Raw genomic sequence first — 26,701 nt, 5'->3', positions numbered from 1 at the left:
GGTTTAGCCACAAGAGGTACGGTTTAAGTTTCATTTAAGTACCGTGTGGTGTGATGAGAATTCCTAGGCTAGATGCCCCTAGGATTAAGTTTGGATTGTGTAAATGGTTGGTGCTAATATGCATAGTTGGTATGTAATGTGAATTAATGATTGGGTTGAAAATTGTGTGGCCTTGTATGCTTGGTGTATTGAGAATTTGATGTATTGGGTAATGAGTATTGATTTGTGGTTTATGCATTTAAATTGTGAAATTGGGCCGGAGGCCGTGAATTTTGGGCCGGAGGCCGGAAAGAGGTAAGGAAGGTAAGATGATGTGTGCATTGTATGATGACATAAGTGATTTGATGAATTTCAGATAATGAATACATGAATGATTGGGTTGGTTATTGAATAATAAGGTTTGAGGAGTTGAAGCGTGGAATTTGGTAATTTTGGGTGAAATTGTATAGATGAGGTATGTTTGGTTTTGGTTGAGGTATGTTATGTGGTCATATATGTGATCATGATTATTGATGCCTTGATGGTATGATTATGCATGAGAGATATGTATGTTGTGATATATGCTTGAGAAATGATTAAGGTTGATTTGTGGGTGAAACCATGTGATAGTGAGTATGATATTGATTATGTATAATGATGCTTGATTAGAAATAGTATTGTTGGAAATTGGGATGAGGAAGGATGTATGACATGTTAATGTGTTTGTAATTTAGCCATTTGTTTGAAATGGGTAAAAATGGTTATATGGCGGTTTTGTGAATTGTGGTAATGTGTTAGTGTATGAGTTGAGGAGGCTTAATGTCGATTTTGATATACTTTGATTGATTTCAAAGAAAAGGGATGAAATTGACATGTTTTGGTTGATTTTGAAAAGAGTCGGAAATGGCTTGTTTTGAAAATGGCACTTTGTGGTTTTGAGTGAAAACATGGTTTTTGGGCATACTTTGATGGAACATAACTTGGACTTCGGATCCCCGTTTTGTGTCAAACTCGTTTAGAAATAAAATTGGATCTGGGATGTCCATGCCGTTTGAAGAACGGGCGGAAAACGATTTAAAATGAGAAAGTTATGTCCGTCGGAAGATTGGGGGTTGAATTTGTGAATTCTGCAGCTTTTAACTTAGAAAAATTTTAGCAGAATGACCCCCCGCGCGTAGGCGCACATGGCGCGAGCGCGCCGTTCTTCTAGAAGGCACCATCCACGCGTGCGCATGGTGTGCACGTGCGCGTCGATGCGCTGCACCCAATGCCCAGCCATTTTCCCGAGAGTTGTGCCAGAGTTGTGCCAGTTTTGTGTCTAGGGCGCAAATACACCCACGCGTACGCATGGCTGACGCGTACGCGTCGTCTGGCTGTGTTTCAATCTGCGCGTCCGCGTGTATGACGCATACGCGTCGATGAGCTTTGTAGCCATTGATAAACCCATATTTCATGAGTTCTTTTGTGCTTAATTTGAGTGATTTATATAATCCTTCACCTACTTATTCACATTAATTGCATGATTTTACTTTCCCTTCCTTATTATGTCATATTGTGAAAAACATGTTTCCTAAGCTTTGAAAATTAATTATTTTAATTACCTTTATTTCCATTCGATGCCGTGATTAGTGTGTTTAGTAGTTTCAGATTTTCTAAGGCAGAATGACTTAAAGGATGAAAAAGGAAACATACTAAAAGGAAAGGAGAAAGCAAAACGGAGCTTTAAGGAAACAGGTATCCACGCGATCGCATGGACGATGCGATCGCGTGCCAAGCACGAATCAGTAGCGACGCGGCCGCATGACTGACGCGACCGCGTGCCTTAAGCAGAACGCACATGACGCGGTCGCATGACTGACGCGACCGCGTAGCGAGAAAAAGCTCCGAATGACGCGACCGCGTGACAGAGGCCACGCACCAGAAATTGCAGAAAACGCTCATAACGAGTTCTGAGGCCCTTTTTGGCCCAAATCCAAGTCCAGAAGGCATAGACCAGAGGTTATGAAGTGGGGGAATGCATCCATTCAGAAGGAGTTCGCCAATTTTCTAGTTTTTTCTATGATTTAGATTTAGTCTAGAGAGAGGTTCTCTCTCTCTTTTAGGATTTAGGATTTCTTCTTGTTTTAAGAGTAACTCTGGATCCCAGGTTTAATGTTCTTTTATTTTAAGTTTTACTTTTATTTATTTATTCCAACATTTGAATTGATTATTATAATTTGATTTATGAATTTCTTCCATGTCACGGATTGTTCTTTGAATTAATGATAATTGAGGTATTTTCAGTTTATAATTGTTCTCTTTGAATTAAGTTGCCATTGCTTCCCATCTAAGGATATTTTTATTATTCCAGCAATTTTATTTTTTCCCCTTTTGGTTCTGATTAAGAATTTAGTAACTCAACAGTTATTAAACTCAACGTAATTAATAATCGTTATTTTGCTAATTGAGCTGAACCTGAATAATCCCAACCTTTTCTTAGGAAATAATTAGGATTCAAAGGTCAATTTAATTAGTCCCTTGACTTTCCTTTGCCCTGGTAAAGGTTGACCAAGTGGAGTTTAGATTCAACTTTTATTATAGTTGAGAGATAACTAAGTTAGACCTCTAAATTCCCTTATCTTGCCAAGAGTTGTTTTACAGTTATTATTTATTTTTAATTGCCATTTAATTCACTCATTATTTAAATTACTTGCTTCTCACCTTCTAAACCCCGATTACAACCTTTATAACCAATAATAAGAACATACTTCCTCGCAGTTCCTTGAGAAGACGACCCGAGGTTTGAATACTCGGTTAACAATTTCTAAAGGGGTTTGTTACTTGTGACACCCAAAACGTTTGTACGAAGGGATTTTTGTCGGTTTAGAGACTATATCTACAATGCGACTGTTTTTATGATATTCTTTACTGGCAAAAATCCTAACGTCAAAATGGCGCCATTGCCGGGGAACTGCTAACGTGTGCCTTATTATTGGTTATTGTAAATATTTTTCTTTTGCTTGTTTATTTATTTTCGTTTTTCCTTTTTATCTTTATTTGCTACTATGAACTCTCACCCCTCTCGCTTTGAGTTTGGTTCTAATATTGTTAAAGGAAATAGAAGTTACAGCAGGAATGTGCATCAAGGTCAGACCAATCAAGGATGGATGGAACCAAGAGGATCTAATCAACCCTTTTGGCAGCAACACCCTCCAAGATATCCTGGACAAAGACCATTCTACCGCTCATACCCAGCTGAAAGACATGGTGGACAACCTTGTAACTACCAACAAGCTCCACCCCGTGCATACGAACCGTCCTTTGAACATAACCTCGAACCACCACACTCACAAGCTTCTCTTCACCATTCGCCATCATATGATCCTTCCTTACCCCAATACCAATCCAATCGTTCCCAGTCATCACCACTTCCCTATGTATCATGTCTAAGTCCAGCAAACCGCGAAGCAGAGGATCGCCTAAAAGAAACAGTAATTAAATTTCAAACAACCATTCAACAACTGGAGCAAGCACTAATCCAATGGGCCACTAAGCGCTCAAATATACAAGGATCAACCACAGCTCCATGTGGACAACCCGATGAAGAGCGTAGCATGAAAGAAATACTAGAGACTCCAGTGGACAAGGCAGAGAATGAATTCGTACTAGAACAAGTGGAAGAAGCTGTCATTGTTCGAGAAGAAGAGTTGGTTGAAGATCTAGGCGATGCTGAACTTCCTTGGGTATCCAGAATTGAGGAAAACTCCATCCAGGATGCTACAGTTGATGCTAAGGAAGATACTGTACAATCTCCAAGGCAAGTCGTTTATGAAGAATCAGACGGAATAATCCAAGAAGCAAATTCCCTTGATGATGATATTCACAAGTCTAGCTCTCTTGGTGATGAACTTGCATCCGCAAGTGAATTCTCTGAAATCAAAGAATCTTCCCCAAGTGAATATGAAGATGATGCAGAGGTGGATTTCTCTCAACCTCCAATCTATGACTCAAGTGATGAGGAAGACACGGAAGACTTTGACCAGGACACAGATACAATTGAAGATCTTTGCAAAGAAGTGGAAGAATTCACAGAAGAGCACAAGGAAACGGAACTTGCAGAACCACCAAAAACACCTATCCCAAGGCCATTACCACCTAATACAAGCTTCAAGTGGGTACAATCCTTAACTTATAACTTCACTTATTCACTTGAATATGGTTTGCTCGAAACAGATGGCCAGCTTAGAGCTCTATGCGGCTTTAAGAGTAAGAGGGAAATGGCTCGTACTCAGAGCTGGTGCACAAGGTTCAATAAGGTTCCACGCTTCACCTCGAAGTACATGGATTGGTATCATGCTCAATTGCATGGATCACGGAGAATGTTTGGTCACCACGGTGAGATTTTACTTTTTAACCCGCCCGAATGGAAACTTACAAATCAAAACGGAGGCGGATCTAAAAACACAGCTTGGGATCATGGATTATATTCTGACATTCGTCATCCCGGGAGGCTGAATATCTGTTTGAAGCTGCTCAGAAGCTTTACATGTCTAGTTTGGGACCCCGGAGGCTATTGGCATTCCAAGCACTGGTGGAAATTTTTGGACGAATTTAAACATAAGCAACCATAACAGGATACTCTTCCAATGTCCAACTTGAGGACTTTAACTAAAAGTACTAGGTGGGAGACAACCCACCATGGTATGGTCGCTTCTTTTTCAATTTATTTCTTGTTAATTGCTTTCATTTTTCCTTTTTCATTTTAATTTATTAAACCTAGAATCATGCATAAGCATTCATGATAGTCATTGTATTCTGCATTTTTTCATGCATAAAAAAAATAATAATAATAAAAAAAGGGTTGCACGACGCGACCGCATGCTCCATGCGATCGCGTCATATCGCGGAAAACACCACCCATGCGATCGCGTGATCCACGCGGCTGCGTGATATATATATCGGCGTAAGGATCCAACGAACAGAAAGTTGGGCTGGAATCGTGCGGCTCTTGTGCGTTTCGCACAAATTGGCCCACGCGATCGCATGCCCCATGCGATCGCGTCACTTACCCAACCCCAATACCACGCGACCGCGTGAGCGACGCGATCGCGTCGCATAGATTGCATATCACCCCAAAAGGAGACAGAGAGTTGCGCTGAAATGGCGCTGGAGTCGTGCGTTTAGCACGAATTCCAGCGACGCGATCGCGAGACCCACGCGATCGCGTCACTCCTCTTTTCCCCCTCTCGTGCGATCGCGCGATCCACGCGATCGCATCATCCCCATTTTCATCCCAACCACGCGGCCGCGTGGATTCGATAATATAACCCCCCAGCCACGCGAACCCTATCAGTCGCGCAGCCCCCCCTTCACCCCTAACCCTCTTCCCCTTCTCTCTTCTTCTTCCCCCAGCCACCGCCGGCCAGCCGCCACGCCACCACCCCGATGCCGCCACCGCCGTACCATCCCCGTCCCCTTCTCTCTTCTTCCTTCTTCCTCTCTTCCCCCTCTCCACCACTGCCAACCGCTGCCACCGCGCCCCCTCTCCGCCACCCACCCGCAGCCCCCCTTCTTCTATCACTAACCCTAATACCCCCCCTCCGCCGCCACCGCGACGCCGTATCCCGCCACCGCGCTAAACGCTACCGCAGCCACCTTCTTCCCCGTTCCACCCCTCCCGCCTACCAGGTTCCGCAATACGCAAATCCTTTTTATCCGTTCGTCATTTTTCTATAATTTTTTTCCGTTTCTGTTCATAATTAGGATAGATAGATATGCATGTTGTAGTGGAATTTTTAGGTTGTTAGGTAGCTTAGGCTGTGGTTAGTGGATCTAGGTCTATTTACTTACACTGTTCTTGTTTCTGTTTTATCATAACTGCAATTTTGCTGTTCCTGTGACCTCGTTCATATGCTGTGATTTCTTGCATTTGCTGCTTGATTACTCTAAATTTTTCTGTTTCTATTCATTACTGGTAACTGCAGCAAGTTTTTAATTCATCTGAACTGCTATGATTGCTGTTTCTTTTCCGGGACAATGCCGGTTTGCAGCAGGCGACGCTATTCCCATCTGAAGCTGATGATCAGACAGGGCGTCGACATCCCCTCCGAGCCCGACACTCCATCAGAGCCATCAGAGGAGGAGGAGGATGAGCACGAGGAGGAGCCTCATTCCCAGGCAGAGACTCATTTCCAGGAGGAGACTCATCAGCAGGCAGCCACAGAGCAGGCTACCCCGCATCAGGAGGTTATGCCCCAGATAGAGGCTGCGGATCCAGAGATCCCGATACAGTCAGCCCCACCTCTACAGCAACCAGACTCCCAGCCCACCACCACTGAGACTCCAGCTGCCATCCCTACCATTGATGACACCCCTTCACACCCGGCTTGATTGAGCATCGGGGACGATGCTTCCTTTTAAGTGTGGGGAGGTCGCCATCTCTAGCGTTTATTTTGGTGAACCACTACATACTTTTTCTTTTATTTTGGATATTTTTCTGTATTTTTCTTTTTACTGTTATTTTCTGAGTACTTATACATTGCTTTTATATATTTTTACTCTATTTTCTGCATTTTGCATCTTTAGTTCATATTTTAGCCCTTTAGTTTATTTTAGTTATTTAGTTTAGTTTGCAATTCTGATTTATTAGTGGATTAATTAGTATAGTTTACCCTTTTTAGCATAAGATAGTATAGTTTAAATAGAAAAATATAAAAAGGAAGTAAGCTAGGTAATTGAACATATCAGATTTAAATCCATAAACCTTGTATATAGCATTACATGATGTAGTTAAGCTGACAATATTTCATCAAGGAGGAACATTAAAACTTTAAAAGCTACCCTAAGTAATTTTTTTATGAGAATAATGGGAATTTTTAACTAAACCTGCATACAATATATAAATGATATATGATGCTTGAGTTAGAGAACACACAGCCTGTGAGTCTTGAGCTTAAATTGTATGGTTGCATTCAAACCATAATTTCATTTCTGTGTGTGACATTTCTTTTTATTCTGGTGTTCTTTACTTTGCTTTAATTTATATGTCCAATTATAGAATATAGAATAGATACATACCAAGAGAATGATTGAGGCCATCATTTGATTTTAGCTCACTCACCCCAAATTAGCCTACCTTTTACATCACCCTTGATTAGCCCCCTTGAGCCTTTTAAAATCCCTCTATTCTATTTAGCCAAATTACTAGCCTTAAGCAGAAAAATAAAATAAAATCCCAAGTGAATCCTTGGTTAGCTTAAGATATAAAAAAAAACAAAAAAAAAATTATGAATAGAGTAAAATGTGGGAAGCCTTTTGGGAACATGAGTGATAGAAACAAAGGGTTAGGAAAGTCAAAAAGAAATAAAAATAAATTTGGGAAGCATGCTCATGAGAAAATCAAAGTGATTCAATTACCATGTGCATTAAAAAAAAATAAATAAATAAAATTTCAACATCTAAATAAAAGGGGATACAGAAAGAAATTCCCCAATGAAAACAATGCACATGTGATAAAAATAAAAAGTGAAACATGAGCATGTAACAATAAGTGGAAAATATGGGAAAATAGGTAAAGAAGTTTTATCTTGCTAAATATGTATGTTAGGTGAGATCTTAGTCTAATTAAGGATTCACTTATTAGCTCACTTGACCATATACATAAATCCTTACCTTTACCTTGGCCCCATTACAACCTTAATTAAAGACCTCATGACTTTTTGGTATGACTATATTTTATAATTGTTGATTGGTTAGATGAAAAACAAAGCTATAAGAAAGTAAGAATAAAAAAGAAAATAGAGTGAATAAACCCAATAAACACTGAGTGACTAGAGAGTAAACACAAAATCCAGTGAGGGTTCAATAACTCATCAACATATATCTGTGCTCAAATTTACTAATTGTTTTGCAAGTTTATACAATGTTTTCTTTCCCATCTCATTTGCTAAATTGCTTTATTATTTAAGGGTTGGCTATATATATATATATATATATATATATATATATATATATATATATATATATATATATATATACATAACTCCTTGAGAATGTGAATTAACTTAGCTACATGTAAGCTTTATATATGAGTGAATAAATTAGAGTTGCATGATGCATCATTCATTTAGGTAGTTGCATTTAATTTAGGTTGCATTGCATTCCATCACTTTAACCTTAACTATTTACCTTGGATTTAGCATGAGGACATGCTAGTGTTTAAGTGTGGGGAGGTTGATAAACCCATATTTCATGAGTTCTTTTGTGCTTAATTTGAGTGATTTATATAATCCTTCACCTACTTATTCACATTAATTGCATGGTTTTACTTTCCCTTCCTTATTATGTCATATTGTGAAAAACATGTTTCCTAAGCTTTGAAAATTAATTATTTTAATAACCTTTATTTTCATTCGATGCCGTGATTAGTGTGTTGAGTAGTTTCAGATTTTCTAAGGCAGAATGACTTAAAAGATGAAAAAGGAAACATACTAAAAGGAAAGGAAAAAGCAAAATGGAGCTTTAAGGAAACTGGTATCCACGCGATCGCATGGACGACGCGATCGCATGCCAAGCACGAATCAGCATCGACGCGGCCGCATGACTGACGCGACCGCGGACCTTAAGCAGAACGCACATGACGCGGTCGCATGACTGACGCGACCGCGTAGCGAGGCAAAGCTCCGAATGACGCGACCGCGTGACCCACGCGGACGCGTGACAGGGCCACGCACCAGAAATTGCAGAAAACGCTCATAACGAGTTCTGAGGCCCTTTTTGGCCCAAATCCAAGTTCAGAAGGCATAGACCAGAGGTTATGAAGTGGGGGAATACATCCATTCAGAAGGAGTTCGCCAATTTTCTAGTTTTTTCTATGATTTAGATTTAGTCTAGAGAGAGGTTCTCTCTCTCTTTTAGGATTTAGGATTTCTTCTTATTTTAAGAGTAACTCTGGATCCCAGGTTTAATGTTCTTTTATTTTAAGTTTTAATTTTATTTATTTATTCCAACATTTGAATTGATTATTATAATTTGATTTATGAATTTCTTCCATGTCACGGATTGTTCTTTGAATTAATGATAATTGAGGTATTTTCAGTTTATAATTGTTCTCTTTGAATTAAGTTGCCATTGCTTCCCATCTAATGATATTTCTATTATTCCAGCAATTTTACTTTTTTCCCTTTTGGTTCTGATTAAGAATTTAGTAACTCAATAGTTATTAAACTCAACGTAATTAATAATCGTTATCTTGCTAATTGAGCTGAACCTGAATAATCCCAACCTTTTCTTAGGAAATAATTAGGATTCAAAGGTCAATTTAATTAGTCCCTTGACTTTCCTTTGCCCTGGTAAAGGTTGACCAAGTGGAGTTTAGATTCAACTTTTATTATAGTTGAGAGAGATAACTAAGTTAGACCTCTAAATTCCCTTATCTTGCCAAGAGTTGTTTTACAGTTATTATTTATTTTTAATTGCCATTTAATTCACTCATCATTTAAATTACTTGCTTCTCACCTTCTAAACCCCGATTACAACCTTTATAACCAATAATAAGAACATACTTCCTCGCAGTTCCTTGAGAAGACGACCCGAGGTTTGAATACTCGGTTAACAATTTCTAAAGGGGTTTGTTACTTGTGACACCCAAAACGTTTGTACGAAGGGATTTTTGTCAGTTTAGAGACTATATCTACAACGCGACTATTTTTATGACATTATTTACTGGCAAAAATCCTAACGTCAGCCATCCACGCGTGCGCGTGGCCCTGTTTTCATGCCAAAGTTGATTTTTGAGTTTTAAAAGCTAAATCTCATATTTCTAAGCCTTCGATCTCACCCCTTATGTATTAAATCATTATGATATGCATAACAATGAGAAAGGAGCTAGGGGATGTGGTAACTTGCGAATGAAACAAGGGAAAAAGTTATAATCAATGATGATCAAAGATGATTATATAAGATATGGAGGATGACGGTGGAAGTACCGTGCATGCCATGAGCCGAAGGGCTATATTTATTGATATATGGATGGTTCTTGATTGAACCATGAGTCGGATGGCTGAGTTATTGCCGGATACGGCGGAGCCATGTTGATAAATTGGCTAGTTCTGGATTGAACTGTGAGCCGGATGGCTGATTTATTGCCGGGTTACGGCAAAGCCATTATGGATTATGGCTGAGTATAAATGCATATATGATTAATGAATGAATATGTTAAATGGATAATAATGGAAAATGTTGAAATGTGATGTGTAACCCCGGGTAGTAGGCAGTGGCGTTCTCCACTTGCTCCGGGTATGAGACGGGAAAGGATGTTTATGATAAATGAGTTTAATTATGGAGTTTTGAATGAATGTAGCTCTGATACCTGGGTAGTAGTAAGGGTTGTGGTTTATCCCATTTGCTCCAGGTTAATGTTTGAGATTTGATAACAATGATGATTTCTTTTAAACTGAACGAATGTATGTTTTGAGATCCTGGGCAGTAGCAAGGGTTGTGGTTCGTCCCACTTGCTCCAGGTCAGAGATTGCGATGCCTGGGTAGTAGCGGCAGTAGTGGTGAATCCACTCGCTCTAGGTTGAGCTTTTAAACATCCGCCTAGGTAGTAGCCGCAGTAGTGTTTATTCCACTGGCTCTGGGTCGAGCGGGTAGTAGCAAGGGGGTTGTAGCTCAAGCCTACTTGCTCCGCAAGGGGTGTTTCTGTCCAATGGTTAGCTACCAGGACATGTCGGGTTGGCTATATAACTGACAGATGATACCATCACCCATAAGGCAGGCATACATCATTTGCATATGTTTGAATTATTTAGGTTTGCCTATTTTTTTGGATTTCTACATCATATATGCTATGTTAATTGATTATGTGCTACTTGTTCTACTTGTACCTTATTTGTGTATTACTTGCCTGTATTGCTTGTGCTTGTACAACTGAGAGGCCCCTCATGCTGGTGTCAGTGGATGTTGAGGGTTGTTCTTGATGAGATAATTTAAGCTCCCTGGGTAGACGCAGTGATGTGATTTCACTAGCTCCAGGTGAGGGTATGATGTATTGAAACAGAATTACTGAGGTAGAATAACTGGTGATGGTTTTGTTTATGATTCTGAGTCTGATTCGTGTAAGAGTCAGCGAGTTGGGAAACATATGAAACATGAATTAGTTTAGCACTCCTTTATGACCGTTGCTTATTCATGGATTAGCGAGAACCTAGGATGGATAATTGTTGAAGAAGTTTAGGATGCTTAGTGAGTTTTTATTGCTGTGCATTATATTTATTTGGCACTTTTACCGTACTGGGAACCCATGGGCTCGGGGTTCTCATTCCGTATATATCTCTTGTTTTTCAGATATAGGTCCAGGTGCTCAGAAGTGAGCTGTGGTTCGTCTGAGAGACGGCGAAGATCTTTATTTTCTCTACTTTGTGTTTTGCTTAGAATATCTTCACCTTTATTTCGAAAAGATTATATTATGTATTGAACTCTTTTGAACTTGCCTATAGAGGCTCTCATGTTTCCTTTGGGAGAGAGTAGGATATACTGTTGTCAACTACTTTCATACTGTACCCTAGCCAGCCTAAATTTCGCGGGTCGCGACTAGTGGCTATTTACTTATGTTATATATATCTATCTGTTATCTATCTCTTAATCTCCTTTATGCATTGTCCGTATATCGCTTTCGGCTTCACGGTTCATCTTTTTGTTGTCGAAACGTGAGTGATACGTCTTTACAAATTTTATTTCTACTCTTTTCAGGCTTCTCGATTAATACTCCTTTCGAATTTACCTATATTTATATATTAAAATTCCACCTGAGAGTCGTACCACCGTAATATCATTGACTTATGACTCGAGCATAAGGATTTGAATATTAGGGTATTACATTATGGTATCAGAGCAGTTCATCCTTGTGAGCCTGAGGGATGGGACTGCTTATGCTTCAATGCATACTCTGAGTCTGTGCCTGTGCTAGTTAGGATATCTAACCGATACATCTAGCATGAAGTCCATGAGTGTACCTTTGGTACTTTGAAGTACTATACTTCCGATATTGAGACTGATCAACTTGATATCGATTATTTGGTGTGTATAGGAACCAGATGGTGCCTCGTGGACCCGGTCGGGGACGTGAGAGAGATCGTACTAGCACGCAGGAACCGGAAGTCAACCCGAATAACCCGGTAAACCTTATGGCGGCGTTGGAGAATATGGCTGCTGCTATGCAAGCCACTGCGGAGGCTTTTGGGTAACAGATAAACAATAATGGCAATGGCGGAAGGGAAGCTCAGGGCCCAATGACATTGGCAACTTTCTTAAAGGTTAATCCACCTAAGTTCAAGGGAACCACCAATCCGACTGAAGTTGATACTTGGTTTCAGGCCATGTTGCGAGCACTGCAAGCGCAGTTGGTGCCTGAAGAGCAGCGTGTTGAATTTGCTACCTATCTGCTCACGGGGGAAGCATCGCATTGGTGGCAAGGGGCTCAACGTCTCCTGCAACAGGGGAATAATCCTATCACTTGGGATGCCTTCCAGGTGGAATTCTATAAGAAGTACTTTCTGAATTCCGCCAACACAGCCAAGGAATTGGAGTTATTGCAGCTGAAGGTGCTATGTCCGTATCTGAGTATACAGACAAATTTGAGGAGCTATTCAGGTTTTCCCGCATGTGTCAGGGAGCTCCGGGAGACTTCGAGGAATGGAAATGCATTAAGTATGAAGGAGGGCTCCGGAGCGACATCCTAAGTTCAGTGGGACAATGGAGGTCCGAACTTTTTCAGAGTTGGTAAATAAGAGCAGAATTGCTGAAGAGTGTGTGAAGAGGATGGTTGCAGAGAAAGGAAGTCATAGAGAGCACAACCAAGGATTCGCACCAAGGGGTCGAGAGTTTAAGGAGAGAGGATACATACAACACTTTCTCCAAGGACGGAATAACTTTGCGACGAGTGAGGAGTCCCAAAGGAACAGTAAGGGAAAACGGGCGGCGGCTGCTTCTGATGTTTCGAGCTGTCAGAGGTGTGGAAGTCATCACCCAAATAGGCCGTGCCGATTGGGGTTAGGCATATGTTACAAGTGCGGGTTACCAGGGCATGTATCAAGAAATTACCAACAAGGAGAGAGTCAGGATGCAGACTGATGAGCGGATAATTTATACGCTTTTTGGCATTGTTTTTAGGTAGTTTTTAGCAAGTTCAAGCTACTTTTAGGGATGTTTTCATTAGTTTTTATGTTAAATTCACATTTCTGGACTTTACTATGAGTTTGTGTGTTTTTCTATAATTTCAAGTAATTTCTGGCTGAAATTGAGGGACTTGAGCAAAACTCTGAAAAAGGCTGACAAAAGGATTGCTGATGGTGTTGGAATCTGACCTCCCTGCACTCGAAATGGATTTTCTGGAGCTACAGACCTCTAAATGGCGCGCTCTCAACGGCGTTCGAAAGTAGACATCCAGAGCTTTCTATCAATATATAATAGTCCATACTTTATTCGAAAATTGACGACGTAAATTGGCGTTGAACGCCAAGTACATGCTGCTGTCTGGAGTTAAACGCCAGAAACACGTCATGATCCGGAGTTGAACGCCCAAAACACGTTATAACTTGGAGTTCAACTCCAAGAGAAGCCTCAGCTCGTGGATAGATCAAGCTCAGCCCAAGCATACACCAAGTGAGCCCCGGAAGTGGATTTATGCATCAATTACTTACTCATGTAAACCCTAGTAGCCAGTCTAGTATAAATAGGATAATTTACTATTGTATTAGACATCTTTTGATCACTTTAGATCTAAGGAACATCTGGGGGCGCATAGTCCTTAGACCATGGGGGCTGGCCATTTGGCCATGCCTGAACTTTTCACTTATGTACTTTCAACGGTGGAGTTTCTGCACACCATAGATTAAGGGTGTGGAGCTTTGCTGTACCTCAAGTTTCAATACAATCACTATTATTTTCTATTCAATTCTCTTTTATTCTTATTCCAAGATATACGTTGCACTTCAACTTGATGAATGTGATGATCCGTGACACTCATCATCATTCTCACCTATGAACGCACTTGACTGACAACCACTTCCGTTCTATTCTAGGCCGGGCGCATATCTCTTAGATTCCCCAACAGAATCTTCGTGGTATAAGCTAGATAGATGGCGGCATTCATGGGGATCCGAAAAGTCTAACCTTGTCTGTGGTATTCCGAGTAGGATCCCGGGAATCCAGAAAGTCTAACCTTGTCTGTGGTATTCCGAGTAGGATTCCGGTATTGAATGACTGTGACGGGCTTCAAACTCGCGATTGCTGGACGTGATGACAAACGCAAAAGGATCAATGGATCCTATTCCAACATGATCGAGAACCAACAGCTGATTAGCCGTGCTGTGACAGAGCATTTGGACCATTTTCACTGAGAAGATGGGATGTAGCCATTGTCAAGGGTGATGCCTCCAGACGATTAGCCGTGCAGTGACAGCGCATAGGACCATTTTCCCGAGAGGATGAAAAGTAGCCATTGATGATGGTGATGCCCTACATACAGCTTGCCATGGAAAGGAGTAAGAAGGATTGGATGAATGTAATAAGAAAGTAGAGATTCAAGAGGAGCACAGCATCTCCATACGCCTATCTGAAATCCCCACTATTAATTTACATAAGTATTTCTATCCCTTTTATTTTATTTATCTTTTAAATATCTAATCTAATTACATTTGACCCTATGAATCCACTTAACTGAGATTTACAAGGTGACCATAGCTTGCTTCATACCAACAATCTCCGTGGGATCGACCCTTACTCACGTAAGGTATTACTTGGACGACCCAGTGCACTTGCTGGTTAGTTGAATGGAGTTGTGATCATAAATTCCAATAGAGCCAATATTTAAATTTCATACAAGTACAAAGAGACCAACTTTTTGGTGATCACAATTTCGTCCACCAAGTTTTTGGCGCCGTTGTCAGGGATTGTTCGAGTTTGGACAACTGACGGTTCATCTTGTTGCTCAGATTAGGTAATTTTCTTTTCAAAAATCTTTTTCAAAATTTTTCTTTTATTTTTCGTTTTTCCAAACTTTATTTTCGAAAAAAATTAATAAAAATCCAAAAAAATCATAAAATCATAAAAACCAAAAATATTTTGTGTTTCTTGTTTGAGTCTTGAGTCAATTTTTAAGTTTGGTGTCAATTGCATGCTTTAAAAATTGTTTCTTGCATTTTTCGAAAATTCATGCACTCATAGTGTTCTTCATGATCTTCAAGTTGTTCTTGGTAAAACCTCTTGTTTGATCTTGATGATTTCTTGTTTTGTGTTGTTTGTTATTTTTCATATGCATTTTTTGTTTGTTAGAGTCCATGCATTAAAGATTTCTAAGTTTGGTATCTTGCATGTTTTCTTTGCATCAAAAATTTTTCAAAATTATGTTCTTGATGTTCATCATGATCTTCAAAGTGTTCTTGGTGTTCATCTTGACATTCATAGTGTTCTTGTATGCATTAAGTGTTTTGATCCAAAATTTTTATGTTTTGGGTCATAATTGTGTTTTTCTCTTTCATAATTAAAAATTCAAAAATCAAAAGTATATCTTTTCCTTTTTTTCTCTCCAAATTTTCGAAATTTTGGGTTGACTTGGTCAAAAATTTTTAAAATTAGTTGTTTCTCACAAGTCAAGTCAAATTTTCAAAAATTTAAAAATCCTATCTTTTCAAAATCTTTTTCAAAAATCATATCTTTTCCAATTTTTCCTTTTTTTCGAAAATTTCAAAAATCTTTTTTTCAAAATATTTTCAAAATCTTTTTCTTATCTTTATATCAAATTTTCGAAAATTAGCTAACAATTAATGTGATTGATTCAAAAATTTGAAGTTTGTTACTTGCTTGTTAAGAAAGGTTCAATCTTTAAGTTCTAGAATCTTATCTTTTAGTTTCTTGTTAGTAATTAATTTTAATTTTAAAAATTAAATCTTTTTCAAACATATCTTATCTTATCTTTTATACCTTATCTTTTTCAAAATTTTATCTTTTCCCAAATTTGATTTTAAAATATCTTATCTAACTTCTTATCTTCTTATCTTTTTCAAATTTGATTTTAATATCTTTTTCAACTAACTATTTGACTTTTTGTTTGTTTCTTATCTTTTTCAAAACCACCTAACTACTTTCCCCTCTCTAATTTTCGAAAATATCTCACCTCTTTTTCAAAAATTCTTTTTGTTCTAAATTTTAATTTTAATCTTATCTTATCTTTAATTTTCGAAAATTACTAACCCCTTTTTCAAAACGGAAAAGCTCTGCATACAAGCCATTAGGGCTTGTATGCTTTACAAGTTTATTAAACGATAAATTTAAAATACGCGCTCCTCCACCTTCGTTGATTACACGCGCTATATAATATGCCGCGTATATCTAACTTCCAAATTTAAAATATTTGTTTCCTTCTTCGTTTTCGTTATTTTGAGATTTGGTTGTTCTTCTTCTCGCGCGTCTTCCCTCATTCTTCTCCATCGATCTTTTCCTCTTCTTTTCTCACTGGTATGTTCTTCGTTTACGTTCTCTTTTTCTCTCTCTGCAACTCGAGCTTCGTTTTCTCTCTTGATTTGTTGTTTTCTGAAATCAAAGTTCGAACTCGTTTTGAAGATAATGGATCCTTCAAGCTCAGATTCTGTGCTGAATCCAGGCGATGTGGATTATGAATTTGAATCTAACGAAGTTCCTGAGGTTTGATTTACAGTAATTTGTATAGCATTGTGTAGTTTAAAAATTGCTGAACATTGTTTAATTACCTGGAATTTATAGCAGACGCTCGGGTGTAGATCAATTTCTTCTTTGGGTGTATTTTAGCTATAAGTGTGGGTGTATATACACTTTACTGGTTTTTTGTTATTTTTAATTGAGTTGTTGTTGTTCAGGTGTATTATATCAGACATGATTGGGTGTGTTTTTAGTTTTTGACATGGTGTATTCTGCAGCCTGTGTATTGACAGTTTATGGCTTTAAATGTCATTCTGTAGTTGAGTTGTTTCGGTTCGGGTGTATCATATTAGACATGATTGGGTGTATTTGTATCATATCTATGGGTGTATTCATAGTTCTGACACGGTTTATTGTGCAGCCTCTCTCTGTTGTTGATGACGAGCTTGTTCCGAAGGTCGGAATGACCTTTACGACCCTTGAAGATGCCGGAAAATTTTACAGGAACTACGCCAAGGCTGCAGGTTTCTCTACAAGAGTTCGGTGCACAAATAGGAAGGGAAACGAGATTAAGAATCAACTGATTACATGTAGCAGAGAGGGAAAATGGAAATCTAAAATATCTCCAACCGAGAAGACCAATCCGACAGCCGGTCTAAACTGTCCTGCAAGAATTTATATACACACATTGAAGGATGTCGGTGCTTGGATCATTTCAAAGGTTGTGCTGGATCATTCACACCCCTGCTGTCCAAGCAAAGCAGAGATGCTCAAACAGCACAGGGAACTAAGCATGTCCATTCGTCGTACGATAGAGAATAACGACGAGGCCGGTATCAGACCAAGCAAAACCTACCAATCATTTGTTGCGGCTGCCGGGGGTCACCGCGAGTTAAATTTCATCGAAAAGGACGTGAGGAATTACATTACCAGGGAAGTGCGGAATGTTTCCGAACAAGAAGATGCAAAGGAATTCGGGAAATATTTGTTAAGGATGAAAGAGAAGAATCCAAATTTCTTTTTTGAGCTCGAACTCGAGGAGGATCAATCGATTAAGCTGGCCTTTTGGGCCGATGCAAGAAGCAGAGCCGCCTGTGAGTATTTCGGAGACGTCATTTCATTCGACACCACCTACAATACAAACAGGTAACAAACTGTCCCTGTTTATGATGCTAAATTAATTTATTTTTACGAATCCGCAACAGAGGTGTATATTGGCTGTGTCATTGGGTGTATTCTAAGCATTTGTTGGGGTGTACCTAATGATTTTGCATTCTGGACCATGGTAATTCGTTTCAGGTATAATTTGGTCTGTGGTTCTTTTGTCGGGGTGAATCACCACGGTCAGTCAACACTTCTCGGATGCTCTTTGATGAAGAACGAAGAAATTGATTCATTCAAATGGTTATTTCAATGCTGGCTTCGTTGCATGGGAGAAAACGCTCCGAAAGGTTTTCTCACCGATCAGTGTGCATCAATAAAAAGGGCTCTAGAGGCCTGTATGCCAACAACAGTTCACCGGTGGTGTATTTGGCACATCATGAAGAAGATTCCAAGCAAATTAAACGGGTACAAGGGACATGCCGATATCGAACAACAAATGAGCCATGTTGTTTGGAACTCTCACAGCAAAGACTCATTCGATAGGAATTGGAACGATTTTCTGGTGAATGTTGGTCTTGCGGACAACAAGTGGCTTTCAGGTAATGTGTTTTTAAAATCTGCAGCAGAGGTGTAAATTGTACGATCTCTCGGGTGTATTTTACTGTGTGTGTTTGGGTGTATTATGCAGATCTGTACGAAGACCGTCACATATGGGTTCCTATCTATCTGGACCACCACTTCTGGGCAGGGATGAGAAGCACACAAAGGAGCGAGAGCATGCATTCATTTTTTAACAAGTACATCACCCGGAACAGCTCGCTCATTCAGTTCGTCAAACAGTACGATAATTGCCTCGGAAGCAGGGAGCAAGCAGAGAGAGAATCAGATGCTGCAGATTTTCATACGGTCATACCGTGTGCAACCAAATCCTCCATCGAAGCTCAGTTTCAAGATGCGTACACCCACGCAAAGTTTAGGGAAGTCCAAGCCCAATTCAGAGGAAAGGCGAATTGCATCACCAGATTAAAGAATTCCGCTCTAGGCTATTCAGTATACGAAGTCGGAGAACAAGTTTCCAGCTCAATATTGGACAAGTTCGCGGTTACCTACGACTCAGTTGCAGCCGAGGTAAAATGCCAATGCTTATTATTCGAGTCGAGAGGGATACTGTGCCGTCACGCACTAAGCGTGTTAAGCTTCGAACAAGTAAGCCAAGTGTCCCCTAGATACATACTGGAACGATGGAGCAAGAAGGTAAAGAGGCGACACACACACATCAAGAGCAGCCACGACGAGCCACTAATGGAGCCAAGAAGCAAGAGGTTCGACCAACTGGTTTTTCGTTCGCAAAATATTTGCGAATTTGCCTCCGAATCGGAGGAGCTAACTGTAATTCTGCACCGTGCGTACGATAACGTCATGGCCGAGATGGAAGCATTAAAAGCCAAAAGGAAGAGGACATCTTCTTTATCCCACGAAGACGCCAACTTGGAATCCGTTAATGAGCTTCAAAGCCCGCCAAGGATTCGAACAAGAGGACGTCCAAAAAACAGGCTAGGTTCAAAGCTGGAGAAACAGATTGCAAATGCCACAAAGAAGAAGAAGACGAAAGTTTTAAGCGAGGTAAATGTAATGTTCTTTAAATTTGTGGCGATTGAGTTTATTTTTCTAGTTAATAGTTTAGCTAATGCGTGAGTGTTATATTCAGATAAACCTGTTTGATGCTGCATCAGTGGCGCATTCAAGTTGCAGCCAATATCAGGGACAAGTTATAAATTATCAGTTCAGGGTACCAGCAGCAGAGGATAACTCTTTGGGTGTATAGTTATAAAGAGTATGGGTGTAAAATCACTGTTACTTTTGGGTGTATTTTTGTTAATTGACAATTTACATATAGACACATATATAGATACATATAGAACAAAAGCTGTAAAAATTCACAGGTTATGGGCGTATATTTCAGTTGATGTTTTTTTTTCATATTTTAGTACATGTAATTCATTCATTTTGAATACAGCACAGACAATTGGGTGTATATTTTATTCAACCTCGGGTGTATTATTAGACTTGCGTTGGGTGTAACAATTTATAATATGCGTATGCCTTGATTTTTTGCTTTATGTTTTACCACCTGTAATACAGTTTTTGAATACATCACAGACAGTTTACTAGCACAGATAGTTTAACTATGGGAAAAAATATACATGGAATAGAAGTTGTTGATAAATGGCAAATATTTACATCATTTGTTCAATTTACAAACTACCCAGTTTCTATATCAGCAGAATTAATCTGACAAAACGGACTCAATAATACAGAGGATGGCTTCGACAGCCTTATAGCACTACTCTCTCTAATTGCCTGATCTCTCTGTGTATTCATCTCACTGAATAGTATCCGGGAAGCATACTCCACTCTATAGTGGTCCACCTCCTCCTACAATTAAAAAGTATGTTATGTTTAAACAGAAATATTAATTCAGTAAAGTAATATAGAGTTATATAGTTCTAAAGACAGTTACCTGTGTCCAATTATCCCATTCATACTTCCCCTTTTTAATGTTTTCCGGCTCTATTAACTCAAGCCACTTCATTACGTAGATAGCGCAGTCATAGCTGAAAACGAAGAAAATAAATTACAAATCTCATTTAGGAAAGTTTAAGGTTCAGAGTCACAAATCTATACCTTGTTTTTTGGCCTGAAATTTTAACATATGGTGCTTTAATTTCCTTCTCCTTCTCGCCTTTCTCGAGAGGTTTCCCGCCGGCATATGCTATCAATCTTGAAAATACATATCCCTTAAATACCAAAACAAGTCAGTAATACACCCGAATGAATGGACAAGATACACCCAATCGAATATGGAATATACACCCAACTCAAATTTCAAAATAGACCTATCTATTAAAGTAAAGAAGTCAGAGGGAACTTACAGTGAATTTATTAATGTCCTTTCTCTCAGGGCTTGGAGCTTTTTTGTGTAGCGGGTCAAGTATTTGACATTTCCGCGTTCTTGTATTTATTAGCCATAACCACCAATGTCCCGAGTGGCAAACAGGAGCAAAAATCTGAAGGATTGCCACATTTCAACAGTCTGTTATTTTATTTGGCATATAAGTAAATAAGCGTACTAACAAATTTACGAAACAAAAACTTACATATGGATGCGAACTTAATTTTTTTCTATCTATGAAGGGAATGAAACTGGGGTAGGCTTCCACCATAAATTCTCTGTTCGTTTTCGGAGATATGAATTCCCCCCTTGGGTGATCCGAAAGTGCCATGCTCTGCAAGAATTGTAATACAAGAAATGAAAACATGAAAATACACAACTTACACCCAATGTTAGCTAAAAAATACACCCAAATCAATGCATAAAATACACCCAAAGTTCGTAGAAGTAACACTTACCACAATATCGGGGGGGAGACAGTATATTTGTGCCTGAAACCTCTTTTCCTTTTTCTGGTTTAGGATGAGGCAGACGGCAGATACAATCTAGAAATCAATTTTAAATTAATAAACATTGCAATTGACTTTGGTGTAAAATCATTAATGTTAGTCTAAAATTACCTGACATTCTATATCACTTTTTGCCTGGAGGGATGCAAGGTGCGTTCTCATCAAAATGTATTCTCCTTGGCCAATCAGAGTGCATATCTCCTCAAACTCGTCAGTATTGCCCTTTGCATCTTCCTTCAGTCTCGTCCCCCAGATGTAGCACTTTTCTTTCATATCATCCGAAATTTGATTTATTCCCCTCGGGGTTTCAAACTTTGCAGAACTTTCTCCCCCAGTCTCCCTCTGAATTTGTGGACTTTCGTCTTTTCCCTTTGCTAACTTTTGGACCAAACTGTCCAATTGTTCTAGCATAGTTGCAGTTGCTGGAGATTTTTCCCTTTCTGTCTCCTGCGTCGACGCCCCCTCCTGGCTTGAATCTGTCAATCCGAGGCTGAATGACGGCATCCCCGGATTTGTTTTAGGAACATAGCTTGCTGTCCGTGCCATCATCAACAGGGCAGCAGCGTCCTCGGCGTCTGGATGACTGCATCATTATGTATAAGAATAAGAGTAAGAATAAGAATATACGGATGACAAGCCGAGATTGATTCTAGTCTAATTAACTTACATTTTTGTTGGAGCTGGGGGAAGCTTGGGTGTTGTTTCTTGAAGTTGTTTGGGGGTTTCAGGAGTGCTGCACAGTTACACAAAATCGATCAGGAAGAGTATACACCCAAACTCTTAGCAAATATACACCCAAACCCTAAACAAATATACACCCAATACTATTTTCTTACGTTTCTCTAGCCCCTTCAACCTGTAGCATAGGGGTTGGTTCGGAATCTGCGTCAGTTGTTGTTTGCTGGGATGGCGGCACAAAAAAACTGGATTGGGACTCTAAACAAGAATAAAAATGAAAGGTTAACAACGTATTTGAAAATAATAAGGTTATAAGGTTGAAATATTCTTGGATAACTCACATTGCAAGCGCTTCCGACGGCGTTTGTTCCCTAACAACCATCATATTCGAATCATCCGGATTCAACCTAAAATACACCCAAAGAAGGTCAAAAAATACACCCGAATAATTCAAAAAGAAGACGGGCTTTGTTTTTTGAGAACTTACATAATTGCAGTTTTTGCTTTTTTTTGCTGCCTTTTTTTTCTTGAATAAAATAATAAAGGGCTTTTTTTTCTAAAAAAAATATATACAGAATTAGAAGTAGAAGTTATTAGAAGAACAAAAGTAACGGTTATTTGAAAGAGAAATTACATGCTTTGAGACGGCTGGTTTACACTACTCTGTTCTGTGCGTCCTTGAGAGGAAGGATCATCACTTCCCAAGTTCACAGCCGGTAGTCTAAACAGATTTCATGTTATTCAAACGAAATATACATCCAACTTAGTAAACAAGATACAACCAACTTGATCCACAAAATACACGCATATTGTTTCACAGAATACATCCAAATCATGATAACAAGATTTTATTAAATAATAAAGCTTCTTACGTTTCAGAGGACACATAGCGCCCTTCTGTCGATCGCAGGTCAGCCTGGTTGTCCCTGCAAAACAAGATACAATTATTAGCAAACAAAAGACACCAAAATCTCAAATACACAGCACAGCAAGACATAACCCTCTGCAGCAGATTTATGAACGTTTTCCCCTAGGCATTCATCAAGTTCGTCACTCGATATTTCATATCTCTCACTACATTCATAAAATAAGACGTTAACAAAAATAATTACGATGATAGACCGTAGTATAGCTTACGAGGTACTGTACCCGTCAAAGTATTGGTCTTCTTCAGGAGGTGAATCCTCCACAACAACTTTTTTCTTTTTTTGTGGTGTTCTGGGTGGAAAAAAAAACAGTACCAATCAGAAATAAAAAATTAATTTTATCACAGAATTTTATCCAAAGAAGTGCTTACTCTTTTGGTGTTGTTTTTGTTTTTTTCTTTTTCTTCTCCTTCTTCCCAGGTGATGATTCTTCGCTCCTATAAGTCAATAAAAGACACATCAGTTAATACACAAAATCTTTATAAAGAAGCCAAAAGAAAGTAGTAATAATTTCAGGACATTACTCATCATTTGGTTCAGATTCAGATTCTGAATCAGAATCTGACTCCTCTTGCCTCTGCTTTCTTTTTCTTGAGTCCATTCTGCAGGCAAACAATTGTCATTTAGAACATACTAAAAATACACCCAAATGGATTCACGAGATACACCCAACTAAATATACAATATACACCCAAAACAGCAAATGAAACACACCCTGCTTAATAAGCTACATACACCCAACGTGGACAAACAAAATACACCCAAACCGAAAAAGAAATTACACCCAAGTATGGTACTTACTTTTTCCCCTTTTTGCCGGGGTGTTTAATTCCCGAATCCTCCGAGTCTTCTTGAGCCTCAGACTCAGAGGTAGAAGTGTCACTGTCAGTAGTTTCTGTCTCCGAAGACGATGTTGAGCTCGCCTTCCTTTTTTTGTTTTTTTTATTTTTTGTTTTTTTTTTTGTTTTTTTTTTCTCATTTTTTCTTTTGTCTCTGCCAAATTCAGAATCCCCTGAAACATGAGATATTTTAGTTAGCACCATTCGGGTAAATAAAATACACCAACTTAATATGATTACTCACCAAAATTTCCTCTCTCTCTGCATTCATTCTTTCCACCAACTGCTCCTTAGTCCAGTTGGCAATCCATGGCTTTGGTGGTCTTTCAACCCTGTTCTTGCCTTTGTTTTTTGAAAGGTGAAAGTAGATTATCATCAGGGCGAAGAGGCAGCCATTGATTGCCTTCTTCTTCTTCTCTTGATAGTCTGTTATGCCCCTGATCATGAAGGTCAAAACATGCCCCCCCCAGTTTCTCTCCTCTATGCCGTCCATCTTAAAAATCGGGACCAGGTGCACGGGCGAGATTTTGTTTATCGTCGTTGGCAAAAGGAACGCCATCTGTATGTAGAGGATGAATATCCTCTTGAACATCAGGCGTTCCTCTTCGTTGCCAACGCCGATTTCTATCATTTCATCGGTAAGACTTTTGAGGGTCTTACCCTGGAATCTTCTATAAATTATTTTGTCATCATCAGAAAGTTTCTTATAGTCAACTTTCTCAGGAAATAGATCTCCTACAAAAAGAAAGACAACAAAGCATCCAAGTCGGTTCAAATACACCGAAGCATCAGGTTAATATACACCCAAGAAACAACTTAATATACATCTATAATTTTGAGCTAATTACCTGTTGCATTGATACCAAGCGCATCACCTATTTTTTTTGGGGTTATATGGAAAGAACCATATCCTGTCTTCAGTTTGTTCTCCCCAAGTTTGAAGTTTTTTGCCAGCTCCCTTAAGAGTTGGTGATCCACCCTCAGTGGTGGGATGTGCATCAACCCACCGAATCCAAGATCCCTCACAATTGCCTTCTTCTCCTCAGTCATGTTTCTGAACTTATCATTCAGGAGATGTGTGGCACATTTCAGGTCTTTGGTTTGGTTTCTTGCTGCCATTTTCTCTGAAACTAAAAATACACCCAAAGATATCAGTAATATACACCCATATATATATGACTCAGATACACCATTGATAACAATTAAGATACACCCATTGATAACAGTAAGATACACCCATATATTCAGACAACAGTGAGATACACCCATAGATATTATTCAGATACACCCAAAGATGTCAAATAAGATACACCCATTGATTACAGTGAGATACACCCATAGATATTATTCAGATACATCCATATAGATATCAGACAGATATCACTCAACCATGCTTCGATATAAAGCCACATTACAAGGTTAAGCAGTTTACACCCCCGAATCTACGAAATAAACCCCTAAAAATCAACAAAAATAGCAGGAGAACTTAGAATAACAATGTAGAACGACGTAGAACTTAGAAGAACAACGTATAACTTAGAAGAACGACGTATAACAAAGAAGCAAGAGTAATAGTAAACCCTAGAAGAACGACGTAGAAGAAAAGTAAAATATACAGTATTTTAATGGACTTACGTTGAGTATTCTTGGTTTGTTTTTTCTTCAGATTCTTCACAGAGAGGTTGATGGTGTTTTGATGCAGTTTTCGAACTACGATTTCTATATTTTGAAACTTGATTTTCGCTCGAAAATGAGAGGGTTTCGTTGTTTTGAAAGTGCCTTGAGAAATGGAAGAAGTGGAAGAAGTGGAAGAGTCTCCCATACGTAACCGTTCGAATGCTGAGCGCGTGATTTGGACGCGGCATCTTATCTCTCTTTCATGCGCGTGATTCGTGTTTGGGCTGGGCCAACTTGGTTGCTTGTAGGCTTGTATGTGTAGCAGGCCCGTTTTCAAAATTATTTTCGAAATTTCCCCTCTCTTTTCTTATTCTATTTAATTATTTATTTACTAACACTTCTCTTTATCTCTCTTCACCTAAATATCCGAACCCAGTCTTCTTCATTCTTCTCCCCTTTCTTTTTCTACTAACATAAAGGAATCTCTATACTATGACATAGAGGATTCCTCTTCTTTTCTTGTTTTCTTCTCTTTCATATGAGCAGGAACAGGAAAAACGGCACTCTTGTTGAAATTGATCCTGAACCTGAAAGGACTCTGAAAAGGAAACTAAGAGAAACTAAATTACAACAATCCAGAAACAACCTTTCAGAAATTTTCGAACAAGAGAAGGAGATGGCAGCCGAAAATAATAATAATGCAAGGAGAATGCTTGGTGACTTCACAAAGCCAATGTCTAAATTTGATGGAAGAAGCATCTCCATTCCTGCCATTGGAGCCAACAACTTTGAGCTGAAACCTCAGCTAGTTGCCTTAATGTAACAAAACTGCAAGTTTTATGGACTTCCATCTGAAGATCCTTATCAGTTTTTAACTGAGTTCTTGCATATCTGTGAGACTGTAAAGACGAATGGAGTTGATCCTGAAGTCTACAGACTCATGCTTTTCCCTTTTACTGTAAGAGACAGAGCTAGAATATGGTTGGATTCACAACCTAAGGATAGCCTGGACTCCTGGGATAAGCTGGTCACAGCCTTCTTGGATAAATTCTTTCCTCCTCAAAAGCTGAGCAAGCTAAGAGTGGATGTTCAAACCTTCAAACAAAAAGATGGTGAATTCCTCTATGAAGCTTGGGAAAGATACAAGCAGCTGACCAAAAGATGTCCATCTGACATGTTTTCAGAATGGACCATATTAGATATATTCTATTATGGTCTATCTGAATTTTCGAAAATGTCATTGGACCATTCTGCAGGTGGATCTATTCACCTAAAGAAAATGCCTGAAGAGGCTCAAGAACTCATTGACATGGTTGCAAACAACCAATTCATGTACACTTCTGAGAGGAATTCTGTGAATAATGGGATACCTCAGAAGAAAAGAGTTCTTGAAATTGATGCTCTGAATGCCATATTGGCTCAGAACAAAGTGTTGACTCAACA

At 39.1% G+C, this 26,701-nt stretch overlaps 3 protein-coding genes across 3 annotated transcripts; all 3 read left to right on the top strand.

Annotated features, from left to right (window-relative positions):
- The first annotated feature begins 5,403 nt into the window (after positions 1-5,403).
- LOC130957173 (uncharacterized) lies at positions 5,404-6,348 on the top strand. Its single transcript, XM_057884045.1, has 2 exons — positions 5,404-5,646; positions 6,154-6,348. Exons 1-2 carry the CDS (start codon positions 5,404-5,406, stop codon positions 6,346-6,348), a joined length of 438 nt encoding a protein of 145 aa, XP_057740028.1.
- Positions 6,349-18,061: 11,713 nt separating this feature from the next.
- On the top strand, positions 18,062-18,962 carry LOC130957172 (protein FAR1-RELATED SEQUENCE 4-like). Its single transcript, XM_057884044.1, has 3 exons — positions 18,062-18,335; positions 18,425-18,450; positions 18,714-18,962. Exons 1-3 carry the CDS (start codon positions 18,062-18,064, stop codon positions 18,960-18,962), a joined length of 549 nt encoding a protein of 182 aa, XP_057740027.1.
- Positions 18,963-19,134: 172 nt separating this feature from the next.
- On the top strand, positions 19,135-19,561 carry LOC130957171 (uncharacterized). Its single transcript, XM_057884043.1, has 2 exons — positions 19,135-19,359; positions 19,445-19,561. The coding sequence occupies exons 1-2, from the start codon at positions 19,156-19,158 to the stop codon at positions 19,559-19,561; spliced, it is 321 nt and encodes a 106-aa protein (XP_057740026.1). The 5' UTR covers positions 19,135-19,155.
- Positions 19,562-26,701: the final 7,140 nt, after the last annotated feature.

This window comes from Arachis stenosperma, chromosome 10 (genome assembly GCF_014773155.1).
Source record: "Arachis stenosperma cultivar V10309 chromosome 10, arast.V10309.gnm1.PFL2, whole genome shotgun sequence".
In the NCBI taxonomy this organism is placed as follows: Eukaryota; Viridiplantae; Streptophyta; class Magnoliopsida; order Fabales; family Fabaceae; genus Arachis; species Arachis stenosperma.
Note: the sequence above shows the minus strand (reverse complement) of the source record. Positions and strands in the feature narration are given on the sequence as shown.